Here is a 13,477-nt window from a genome sequence, read left to right on the forward strand (position 1 = left end):
CAGCCCTAAACCATCATCATCATCATCCTCCTCCTAACTCCAACCGTAGCTTCATGTCCACACCGCAGCTCAGCCCTAAACCATCATCATCATCATCCTCCTCCTAACCCCAACCGTAGCTTCATGTCCTCACCGCAGCTCAGCCCTAAACCATCATCATCATCATCATCCTCCTCCTAACCCCAACCGTAGCTTCATGTCCACACCGCAGCTCAGCCCTAAACCATCATCATCATCATCATCCTCCTCCTCCTCCTAACCCCAACCGTAGCTTCATGTCCACACCGCAGCTCAGCCCTAAACCATCATCATCATCATCATCCTCCTCCTAACCCCAACCGTAGCTTCATGTCCACACCGCAGCTCAGCCCTAAACCACCATCATCATCATCATCCTCCTCCTCCTCCTAACCCCAACCGTAGCTTCATGTCCACACCGCAGCTCAGCCCTAAACCATCATCATCCTCATCCTCCTAACCCCAACCGTAGCTTCATGTCCACACCGCAGCTCAGCCCTAAACCATCATCATCATCATCCTCCTCCTAACCCCAACCATAGCTTCATGTCCACACCGCAGCTCAGCCCTAAACCATCATCATCATCATCCTCCTCCTAACCCCAACCGTAGCTTCATGTCCACACCGCAGCTCAGCCCTAAACCATCATCATCCTCATCATCATCCTCCTAACCCCAACCGTAGCTTCATGTCCACACCGCAGCTCAGCCCTAAACCATCATCATCATCATCATCCTCCTCCTAACCCCAACCATAGCTTCATGTCCACACCGCAGCTCAGCCCTAAACCATCATCATCATCATCCTCCTCCTCCTAACCCCAACCGTAGCTTCATGTCCACACCGCAGCTCAGCCCTAAACCATCATCATCATCATCATCATCCTCCTCCTAACCCCAACCGTAGCTTCATGTCCACACCGCAGCTCAGCCCTAAACCACCATCATCATCATCCTCCTCCTCCTCCTAACCCCAACCGTAGCTTCATGTCCACACCGCAGCTCAGCCCTAAACCATCATCATCATCATCCTCCTCCTAACCCCAACCGTAGCTTCATGTCCACACCGCAGCTCAGCCCTAAACCATCATCATCATCATCCTCCTCCTCTTCCTCCTAACCCCAACCGTAGCTTCATGTCCACACCGCAGCTCAGCCCTAAACCATCATCATCATCATCATCATCCTCCTCCCTAACCCCAACCGTAGCTTCATGTCCACACCGCAGCTCAGCCCTAAACCATCATCATCATCATCATCCTCCTCCTAACCCCAACCGTAGCTTCATGTCCACACCGCAGCTCAGCCCTAAACCATCATCATCATCATCCTCCTCCTAACCCCAACCGTAGCTTCATGTCCTCACCGCAGCTCAGCCCTAAACCATCATCATCATCATCATCCTCCTCCTAACCCCAACCGTAGCTTCATGTCCACACCGCAGCTCAGCCCTAAACCATCATCATCATCATCATCCTCCTCCTCCTAACCCCAACCGTAGCTTCATGTCCACACCGCAGCTCAGCCCTAAACCATCATCATCATCCTCCTCCTAACCCCAACCGTAGCTTCATGTCCACACCGCAGCTCAGCCCTAAACCATCATCATCATCATCATCCTCTTCCTAACCCCAACCGTAGCTTCATGTCCTCACCGCAGCTCAGCCCTAAACCATCATCATCATCATCATCCTCCTCCTAACCCCAACCGTAGCTTCATGTCCACACCGCAGCTCAGCCCTAAACCATCATCATCATCATCATCCTCCTCCTCCTAACCCCAACCGTTGCTTCATGTCCACACCGCAGCTCAGCCCTAAACCATCATCATCATCATCATCCTCCTCCTAACCCCAACCGTAGCTTCATGTCCACACCGCAGCTCAGCCCTAAACCACCATCATCATCATCATCCTCCTCCTCCTCCTAACCCCAACCGTAGCTTCATGTCCACACCGCAGCTCAGCCCTAAACCATCATCATCCTCATCATCATCCTCCTAACCCCAACCGTAGCTTCATGTCCACACCGCAGCTCAGCCCTAAACCATCATCATCATCATCCTCCTCCTAACCCCAACCATAGCTTCATGTCCACACCGCAGCTCAGCCCTAAACCATCATCATCATCATCCTCCTCCTCCTAACCCCAACCGTAGCTTCATGTCCACACCGCAGCTCAGCCCTAAACCATCATCATCATCATCCTCCTCCTAACCCCAACCGTAGCTTCATGTCCACACCGCAGCTCAGCCCTAAACCATCATCATCATCCTCCTCCTCCTAACCCCAACCGTAGCTTCATGTCCACACCGCAGCTCAGCCCTAAACCATCATCATCATCATCATCCTCCTCCTAACCCCAACCGTAGCTTCATGTCCACACCGCAGCTCAGCCCTAAACCATCATCATCATCATCATCATCCTCCTAACTCCAACCGTAGCTTCATGTCCACACCGCAGCTCAGCCCTAAACCATCATCATCATCATCCTCCTCCTCCTCCTAACCCCAACCATAGCTTCATGTCCACACCGCAGCTCAGCCCTAAACCACCATCATCATCATCCTCCTCCTCCTCCTAACCCCAACCATAGCTTCATGTCCACACCGCAGCTCAGCCCTAAACCATCATCATCATCATCCTCCTCCTAACCCCAACCGTAGCTTCATGTCCACACCGCAGCTCAGCCCTAAACCACCATCATCATCATCATCCTCCTCCTCCTCCTCCTAACCCCAACCGTAGCTTCATGTCCACACCGCAGCTCAGCCCTAAACCATCATCATCATCATCATCATCCTCCTCCTCCTAACCCCAACCGTAGCTTCATGTCCACACCGCAGCTCAGCCCTAAACCATCATCATCATCATCATCCTCCTCCTAACCCCAACCGTAGCTTCATGTCCACACCGCAGCTCAGCCCTAAACCATCATCATCATCATCCTCCTCCTAACCCCAACCGTAGCTTCATGTCCTCACCGCAGCTCAGCCCTAAACCATCATCATCATCATCATCCTCCTCCTAACCCCAACCGTAGCTTCATGTCCACACCGCAGCTCAGCCCTAAACCATCATCATCATCATCATCCTCCTCCTCCTAACCCCAACCGTAGCTTCATGTCCACACCGCAGCTCAGCCCTAAACCATCATCATCATCATCATCCTCCTCCTAACCCCAACCGTAGCTTCATGTCCACACCGCAGCTCAGCCCTAAACCACCATCATCATCATCATCCTCCTCCTCCTCCTAACCCCAACCGTAGCTTCATGTCCACACCGCAGCTCAGCCCTAAACCATCATCATCCTCATCATCATCCTCCTAACCCCAACCGTAGCTTCATGTCCACACCGCAGCTCAGCCCTAAACCATCATCATCATCATCCTCCTCCTAACCCCAACCATAGCTTCATGTCCACACCGCAGCTCAGCCCTAAACCATCATCATCATCATCCTCCTCCTAACCCCAACCGTAGCTTCATGTCCACACCGCAGCTCAGCCCTAAACCATCATCATCCTCATCATCATCCTCCTAACCCCAACCGTAGCTTCATGTCCACACCGCAGCTCAGCCCTAAACCATCATCATCATCATCCTCCTCCTAACCCCAACCATAGCTTCATGTCCACACCGCAGCTCAGCCCTAAACCATCATCATCATCATCCTCCTCCTCCTAACCCCAACCGTAGCTTCATGTCCACACCGCAGCTCAGCCCTAAACCATCATCATCATCATCATCATCCTCCTCCTAACCCCAACCGTAGCTTCATGTCCACACCGCAGCTCAGCCCTAAACCATCATCATCATCATCATCCTCCTCCTCCTAACCCCAACCGTAGCTTCATGTCCACACCGCAGCTCAGCCCTAAACCATCATCATCATCATCATCCTCCTCCTAACCCCAACCGTAGCTTCATGTCCACACCGCAGCTCAGCCCTAAACCATCATCATCATCATCATCATCATCATCATCATCCTCCTAACTCCAACCGTAGCTTCATGTCCACACCGCAGCTCAGCCCTAAACCATCATCATCATCATCCTCCTCCTCCTCCTAACCCCAACCGTAGCTTCATGTCCACACCGCAGCTCAGCCCTAAACCACCATCATCATCATCCCTCCTCCTCCTAACCCCAACCGTAGCTTCATGTCCACACCGCAGCTCAGCCCTAAACCATCATCATCATCATCCTCCTCCTAACCCCAACCGTAGCTTCATGTCCACACCGCAGCTCAGCCCTAAACCACCATCATCATCATCATCCTCCTCCTCTTCCTCCTAACCCCAACCGTAGCTTCATGTCCACACCGCAGCTCAGCCCTAAACCATCATCATCATCATCATCATCCTCCTCCTCCTAACCCCAACCGTAGCTTCATGTCCACACCGCAGCTCAGCCCTAAACCATCATCATCATCATCATCCTCCTCCTAACCCCAACCGTAGCTTCATGTCCACACCGCAGCTCAGCCCTAAACCATCATCATCATCATCCTCCTCCTAACCCCAACCGTAGCTTCATGTCCTCACCGCAGCTCAGCCCTAAACCATCATCATCATCATCATCCTCCTCCTAACCCCAACCGTAGCTTCATGTCCACACCGCAGCTCAGCCCTAAACCATCATCATCATCATCATCCTCCTCCTCCTAACCCCAACCGTAGCTTCATGTCCACACCGCAGCTCAGCCCTAAACCATCATCATCATCATCATCCTCCTCCTAACCCCAACCGTAGCTTCATGTCCACACCGCAGCTCAGCCCTAAACCACCATCATCATCATCATCCTCCTCCTCCTCCTAACCCCAACCGTAGCTTCATGTCCACACCGCAGCTCAGCCCTAAACCATCATCATCCTCATCATCATCCTCCTAACCCCAACCGTAGCTTCATGTCCACACCGCAGCTCAGCCCTAAACCATCATCATCATCATCATCTCCTCCTAACCCCAACCATAGCTTCATGTCCACACCGCAGCTCAGCCCTAAACCATCATCATCATCATCCTCCTCCTAACCCCAACCGTAGCTTCATGTCCACACCGCAGCTCAGCCCTAAACCACCATCATCATCATCCTCCTCCTCCTCCTCCTAACCCCAACCGTAGCTTCATGTCCACACCGCAGCTCAGCCTTAAAACATCATCATCATCATCCTCCTCCTAACCCCAACCGTAGCTTCATGTCCACACCGCAGCTCAGCCCTAAACCATCATCATCATCATCATCATCCTCCTCCTCCTAACCCCAACCGTAGCTTCATGTCCACACCGCAGCTCAGCCCTAAACCATCATCATCATCATCATCATCATCCTCCTCCTAACCCCAACCGTAGCTTCATGTCCACACCGCAGCTCAGCCCTAAACCATCATCACATGAGCCATCATCTTGTTCCTTAAATATCAAGGAGACACAGAAACCTTCACGCTAACCCTCTTCCCTCCCTCCATCCTACCTGCTGCTGTTCCTGTTGGTCCTGGATGTATCTGGAGTTGGTTGACACCAGGTGAGACTCCAGACCATCAGACCTGTCCTGCCCAGACGCACCCATCAGAGCCTGAGATAGACAGAGACCAGCTAATGTTACAACGTGTGAGACAGAGGAGATGCCTGCATAAGTCAACGTGTATCAACATAAAGGTGTGTAGAGAGAGAGAGAAATAGTGTGTAGACAGGCAAACCAACCTGTCTGTTCTTCTTCTCTGCCTGGGCCACAACAGAGGGACTGGAGAGTTGATCCTTCATCTCCTACAACAACACACAGTGTTAGCTACAACAACACACAGTGTTAGCTACAGCAACACACAGTGTTAGCTACAGTAGCTACAACAACACACAGTGTTAGCTACAACAACACACAGTGTTAGCTACAACAACACACAGTGTTAGCTACAACAACACACAGTGTTAGCTACAACAACACACAGTGTTAGCTACAACAACACACAGTGTTAGCTACAGCAACACACAGTGTTAGCTACAACAACACACAGTGTTAGCTACAACAACACACAGTGTTAGCTACAGCAACACACAGTGTTAGCTACAGCAACACAGTGTTAGCTACAGTAACACAGTGTTAGCTACAACAACACACAGTGTTAGCTACAACAACACACAGTGTTAGCTACAACACACAGTGTTAGCTACAACAACACACAGTGTTAGCTACAACAAAACACAGTGTTAGCTACAACAAAACAGTGTTAGCTACAGCAACACACAGTGTTAGCTACAGCAACACACAGTGTTAGCTACAGCAACACACAGTGTTAGCTACAGCAACACAGTGTTAGCTACAACAAAACACAGTGTTAGCTACAACAAAACACAGTGTTAGCTACAGTAGCTACAACAACACAGTGTTAGCTACAGTAGCTACAACAACACAGTGTTAGCTACAGTAGCTACAACAACACAGTGTTAGCTACAGTAGCTACAACAACACAGTGTTAGCTACAGTAGCTACAACAACACACAGTGTTAGCTACAGTAGCTACAACAACAAGCGTTTAACCCAACCCCTCTGAATCAGAGAGGTGCGGGGGGCTGCCTTAATAAACATCCACGTCTTCGGCACACAGGGAACAGTGGGTTTACTGCCTTGCTCAGAGACAGAACGACTGATTTTTTTCCTTGTCAGCTCAGGGATTCAATCCAGCAACCTTTGGGTTACTGGCCCAAGGCTCTAACCACTAGGCCACCTGCCGGTGACAGACAGGTAGAGATATTACACCGTGTTACCTGTACGGCCTGCCGTGTTCGCTCCACAAAGTCTCTCCTCTCCTGCAGCTCATTCTCCCCCAGACGGAACTTCCCCGGGTTGGACTCAACGATACCTGGGAGAGGGTCAAGGCTCAACACACACAGATCTCAGGGTTCTCCTCAGGAACTGTTAGAAATGTGGTTCTGCCGAGTACAGCAGGGTGGGAGGCACGGAGGGGGGCAGTGCCTCCTCCTTTGGACTCAAGAGATTTGTTTTTGAACACCTGTAACTACACACACACAGGCCTACGCTCTACACACACACAGGCCTACGCTCTACACACACACAGGCCTACGCTCTACACACACACAGACAGAGGCCTTTTCTCTACACACACACACAGGCCTACGCTCTACACACACACACACACAGGCCTACGCTCTACACACACACAGGCCTACGCTCTACACACACACACAGGCCTACGCTCTACACACACACAGGCCTACGCTCTACACACACACACAGGCCTACGCTCTACACACACAGGCCTACGCTCTACACACACACACACACAGGCCTACGCTCTACACACACACAGGCCTACGCTCTACACACACACACAGGCCTACGCTCTACACACACAGGCCTACGCTCTACATACACAGGCCTACGCTCTACACACACACACACCTCATTCATATCAGCTGTCCTGCTCCAGATATCATAGTCTAGGACTCAGTTGGTCTTTGGGCCAGTTTGTGTTTGTATATTCTCTCTCCCTCTTTCTATAAGGAAGGACAGACTATACATCTCTCCCCCTCTTTCTATAAGGAAGGACAGACTAACATAACAGTATGTCAGTGGAAGGGAGGACAGTAACAGGAGACACTATGAGCTGAACATAACAGTATGTCAGTAGAAGGGAGGACAGTAGCAGGAGACACTATGAGCTGAACATAACAGTATGTCAGTGGAAGGGAGGACAGTAACAGGAGACACTATGAGCTGAACATAACAGTATGTCAGTGGAAGGGAGGACAGTAACAGGAGACACTATGAGCTGAACAGGACAGTATGTCGGTGGAAGAGAGGACAGTAACAGGAGACACTATGAGCTGAACATGACAGTATGTCAGTAGAAGGGAGGACAGTAGCAGGAGACACTATGAGCTGAACATAACAGTCAGTAGAAGGGAGGACAGTAGCAGGAGACACTATGAGCTGAACATAACAGTATGTCAGTGGAAGGGAGGACAGTAACAGGAGACACTATGAGCTGAACAGGACAGTATGTCGGTGGAAGAGAGGACAGTAACAGGAGACACTATGAGCTGAACATAACAGTATGTCAGTAGAAGGGAGGACAGTAGCAGGAGACACTATGAGCTGAACATAACAGTATGTCAGTAGAAGGGAGGACAGTAGCAGGAGACACTATGAGCTGAACATAACAGTATGTCAGTGGAAGGGAGGACAGTAACAGGAGACACTATGAGCTGAACAGGACAGTATGTCGGTGGAAGAGAGGACAGTAACAGGAGACACTATGAGCTGAACATAACAGTATGTCAGTGGAAGGGAGGACAGTAGCAGGAGACACTATGAGCTGAACATAACAGTATGTCAGTGGAAGGGAGGACAGTAACAGGAGACACTATGAGCTGAACATAACAGCCAGTAGAAGGGAGGACAGTAACAGGAGACACTATGAGCTGAACATAACAGTATGTCAGTGGAAGAGAGGACAGTAACAGGAGACACTATGAGCTGAACATAACAGTATGTCAGTGGAAGGGAGGACAGTAACAGGAGACACTATGAGCTGAACATAACAGTATGTCAGTGGAAGGGAGGACAGTAACAGGAGACACTATGAGCTGAACATAACAGTATGTCAGTAGAAGAGAGGACAGTAACAGGAGACACTATGAGCTGAACATAACAGTATGTCAGTGGAAGAGAGGACAGTAACAGGAGACACTATGAGCTGAACATAACAGTATGTCAGTGGAAGGGAGGACAGTAACAGGAGACACTATGAGCTGAACAGGACAGTATGTCAGTGGAAGAGAGGACAGTAACAGGAGACACTATGAGCTGAACATAACAGTATGTCAGTGGAAGAGAGGACAGTAACAGGAGACACTATGAGCTGAACATAACAGTATGTCAGTAGAAGGGAGGACAGTAACAGGAGACACTATGAGCTGAACATAACAGTATGTCAGTAGAAGGGAGGACAGTAGCAGGAGACACTATGAGCTGAACATAACAGTCAGTAGAAGGGAGGACAGTAACAGGAGACACTATGAGCTGAACATAACAGTATGTCAGTGGAAGGGAGGACAGTAGCAGGAGACACTATGAGCTGAACATAACAGTCAGTAGAAGGGAGGACAGTAACAGGAGACACTATGAGCTGAACATAACAGTATGTCAGTGGAAGAGAGGACAGTAACAGGAGACACTATGAGCTGAACATAACAGTATGTCAGTGGAAGGGAGGACAGTAACAGGAGACACTATGAGCTGAACATAACAGTATGTCAGTGGAAGGGAGGACAGTAACAGGAGACACTATGAGCTGAACATAACAGTATGTCAGTGGAAGGGAGGACAGTAACAGGAGACACTATGAGCTGAACATAACAGTATGTCATTGGAAGAGAGGACAGTAACAGGAGACACTATGAGCTGAACAGGACAGTATGTCATTGGAAGAGAGGACAGTAGCAGGAGACACTATGAGCTGAACATAACAGTATGTCAGTGGAAGGGAGGACAGTAGCAGGAGACACTATGAGCTGAACATAACAGCCAGTGGAAGGGAGGACAGTAACAGGAGACACTATGAGCTGAACATAACAGTATGTCAGTGGAAGGGAGGACAGTAACAGGAGACACTATGAGCTGAACATAACAGTATGTCAGTGGAAGGGAGGACAGTAACAGGAGACACTATGAGCTGAACATAACAGTATGTCAGTAGAAGGGAGGACAGTAACAGGAGACACTATGAGCTGAACATAACAGTATGTCAGTAGAAGGGAGGACAGTAACAGGAGACACTATGAGCTGAACATAACAGTATGTCAGTGGAAGAGAGGACAGTAACAGGAGACACTATGAGCTGAACATAACAGTATGTCAGTGGAAGGGAGGACAGTAACAGGAGACACTATGAGCTGAACATAACAGTATGTCAGTGGAAGGGAGGACAGTAACAGGAGACACTATGAGCTGAACATAACAGTATGTCATTGGAAGGGAGGACAGTAACAGGAGACACTATGAGCTGAACATAACAGTATGTCATTGTAAATAAGAATTTGTTCTTAACTGACTTGCCAAGTTAAATAAAAGTTCAATTTTAAAAAATTGTCACTTTACCCCTACCTACATGATTAAATTACCTCAACTAACCTGTACCCAACACACATTGACTCGGTACCGGTACCCCCTGTATACAGCCTCATTATTGTTATTTTATTGTGTTCATTTTTATACAATGTTTTTGTTTAGTTACTAAATATTTTCTTAACCAACAATTCAGTTTAAGAAATGGAGTTAAGGGCTTGTAGTAAGCATTTCACGGTACGGTCTACACCTGTTGTACTCAGCACATGTGACAAATAACATTCGATGTGATCTTATGAACTTGACGTTGGTGCTCATTGGTCCATTTACCTGGAAGTGCCCTCATATAGCATACTCTGTCACACATTCCAAGCTGTTGTTTTACATGCTGTAGCTGCACACATTCCAGTAGAAATGCAGTTAAGAGGCGTGTGTGTCCAGTGTGTGTGTGTACCCGAGTGCCCTCCTCCAGAAGCTCCTCCCAGCGTTTGTAAAGACTCCTGGTCCATTTACATGGAAGTGCCCTCATATAGCATACTCTGTCATCTTTCATTCTTTCCCTCGTTCTCTCTGTGTGTGTAAGCGTTATGTTTATAGAGACAGAAAAAGATACTGATGGTTTCACTCAGGTCCTCCAGGTCCCAATCTATGGCTCTGAGACAGTTCCTCAGTTCATTGGTGCTCCAGTCCAGCTCATCTTTGCTCACCTGCACAACAAACAAAAAATCATTTAGGCATGTCAAACATGAGACTGAACACAGTGAAAAGTCAATGTTCACCTGTACATTATAGATAGAGCACCGTTACAGATAACAGTAACAGTACATATCAGGTAGGTAGGGACTGAACAGGCTACACTAGTAAGTCAGAGATTGATGATGACAAGCCGTTGTTATACACACTGTGGTCGCACACATTCCAGTAGAAATGCAGTTAAGAGGTGTGTGTGTCTAGTGTGTGTGTGTACCTGAGTGCCCTCCTCCAGAAGCTCCTCCCAGCGTTCGTAAAGGCTCCTGGCACGAGACAACGCCTTCTGGACCTCCCTGAGACAACACACACCGGTTAGATCAGGCTTTATCACAACCGGCCGTGATTGGGAGTGACATAGTGTGGCGCACAAGTGGCCCAGCGTCGTCTGGGTTTGGCCGGTGTAGGCCGTGATTGGGAGTCCCATAGTGTAGGACACAAGTGGCCCAGCGTCGTCTGGGTTTGGCCGGTGTAGGCCGTGATTGGGAGTCACATAGTGTGGGACACAAGTGGCCCAGCGTCGTCTGGGTTTGGCCGGTGTAGGCCGTGATTGGGAGTCCCATAGTGTGGGACACAAGTGGCCCAGCGTCGTCTGGGTTTGGCCGGTGTAGGCCGTGATTGGGAGTCACATAGTGTGGGACACAAGTGGCCCAGCGTATGTCTGGGTTTGGCCGGTGTAGGCCGTGATTGGGAGTCCCATAGTGTAGGACACAAGTGGCCCAGCGTCGTCTGGGTTTGGCCGGTGTAGGCCGTGATTGGGAGTCACATAGTGTGGGACACAAGTGGCCCAGCGTCGTCTGGGTTTGGCCGGTGTAGGCCGTGATTGTAAATAATCATTTGTTCTTAACTGACTTGCCTAGTTAAATAAAAGGTTAAATAAATACATATAAAAATATCAGGGATCAGAGCTACCCTCCTGTATGTTTTCACTCCAACCCTGTTCCTGGAGAGCTACCCTCCTGTATGTTTTCACTCCAACCCTGTTCCTGGAGAGCTACCCTCCTGTATGTTTTCACTCCAACCCTGTTCCTGGAGAGCTACCCTCCTGTATGTTTTCACTCCAACCCTGTTCCTGGAGCTGCAACTGTTCCTGGAGAGCTTGCCCTCCTGTATGTTTTCAAACCCTGTTCCTGGAGAGCTACCCTCCTGTATGTTTTCACTCCAACCCTGTTCCTGGAGAGCTACCCTCCTGTATGTTTTCACTCCAACCCTGTTCCTGGAGAGCTACCCTCCTGTATGTTTTCACTCCAACCCTGTTCCTGGAGAGCTACCCTCCTGTATGTTTTCACTCCAACCCTGTTCCTGGAGAGCTACCCTCCTGTATGTTTTCACTCCAACCCTGTTCCTGGAGAGCTACCCTCCTGTATGTTTTCACTCCAACCCTGTTCCTGGAGAGCTACCCTCCTGTATGTTTTCACTCCAACCCTGTTCCTGGAGAGCTACCCTCCTGTATGTTTTCACTCCAACCCTGTTCCTGGAGAGCTACCCTCCTGTATGTTTTCACTCCAACCCTGTTCCTGGAGAGCTACCCTCCTGTATGTTTTCACTCCAACCCTGTTCCTGGAGAGCTACCCTCCTGTATGTTTTCACTCCAACCCTGTTCCTGGAGAGCTACCCTCCTGTATGTTTTCACTCCAACCCTGTTCCTGGAGAGCTACCCTCCTGTATGTTTTCACTCCAACCCTGTTCCTGGAGAGCTACCCTCCTGTATGTTTTCACTCCAACCCTGTTCCTGGAGAGCTACCCTCCTGTATGTTTTCACCAACCCTGTTCCTGGAACCCTGTTCCTGTTCCTGAGAGCTACCCTCCTGTATGTTTTCACTCCAACCCTGTTCCTGGAGAGCTACCCTCCTGTATGTTTTCACTCCAACCCTGTTCCTGGAGAGCTACCCTCCTGTATGTTTTCACTCCAACCCTGTTCCTGGAGAGCTACCCTCCTGTATGTTTTCACTCCAACCCTGTTCCTGGAGAGCTACCCTCCTGTATGTTTTCACTCCAACCCTGTTCCTGGAGAGCTACCCTCCTGTATGTTTTCACTCCAACCCTGTTCCTGGAGAGCTACCCTCCTGTATGTTTTCACTCCAACCCTGTTCCTGGAGAGCTACCCTCCTGTATGTTTTCACTCCAACCCTGTTCCTGGAGAGCTACCCTCCTGTATGTTTTCACTCCAACCCTGTTCCTGGAGAGCTACCCTCCTGTATGTTTTCACTCCAACCCTGTTCCTGGAGAGCTACCCTCCTGTATGTTTTCACTCCAACCCTGTTCCTGGAGAGCTACCCTCCTGTATGTTTTCACTCCAACCCTGTTCCTGGAGAGCTACCCTCCTGTATGTTTTCACTCCAACCCTGTTCCTGGAGAGCTACCCTCCTGTATGTTTTCACTCCAACCCTGTTCCTGGAGAGCTACCCTCCTGTATGTTTTCACTCCAACCCTGTTCCTGGAGAGCTACCCTCCTGTATGTTTTCACTCCAACCCTGTTCCTGGAGAGCTACCCTCCTGTATGTTTTCACTCCAACCCTGTTCCTGGAGAGCTACCCTCCTGTATGTTTTCACTCCAACCCTGTTCCTGGAGAGCTACCCTCCTGTATGTTTTCACTCCAACCCTGTTCCTGGAGAGCTACCC

The 13,477-nt window shown here is 49.6% G+C and overlaps 1 protein-coding gene across 1 annotated transcript in view; it reads right to left on the bottom strand.

Annotated features, from left to right (window-relative positions):
- The window catches only part of LOC115120752 (syntaxin-10), a 35,746-nt gene that overhangs the window by 15,601 nt on the left and 6,668 nt on the right, over window positions 1-13,477 (bottom strand). Inside the window, 5 exon segments of the mRNA XM_065001324.1 lie at window positions 5,497-5,598; window positions 5,727-5,789; window positions 6,786-6,880; window positions 10,721-10,814; window positions 11,075-11,150. Coding sequence (XP_064857396.1) covers window positions 5,497-5,598; window positions 5,727-5,789; window positions 6,786-6,880; window positions 10,721-10,814; window positions 11,075-11,150 — 430 coding nt within the window.

The sequence above is a fragment of the Oncorhynchus nerka genome, linkage group LG15 (assembly GCF_034236695.1).
Source record: "Oncorhynchus nerka isolate Pitt River linkage group LG15, Oner_Uvic_2.0, whole genome shotgun sequence".
In the NCBI taxonomy this organism is placed as follows: Eukaryota; Metazoa; Chordata; class Actinopteri; order Salmoniformes; family Salmonidae; genus Oncorhynchus; species Oncorhynchus nerka.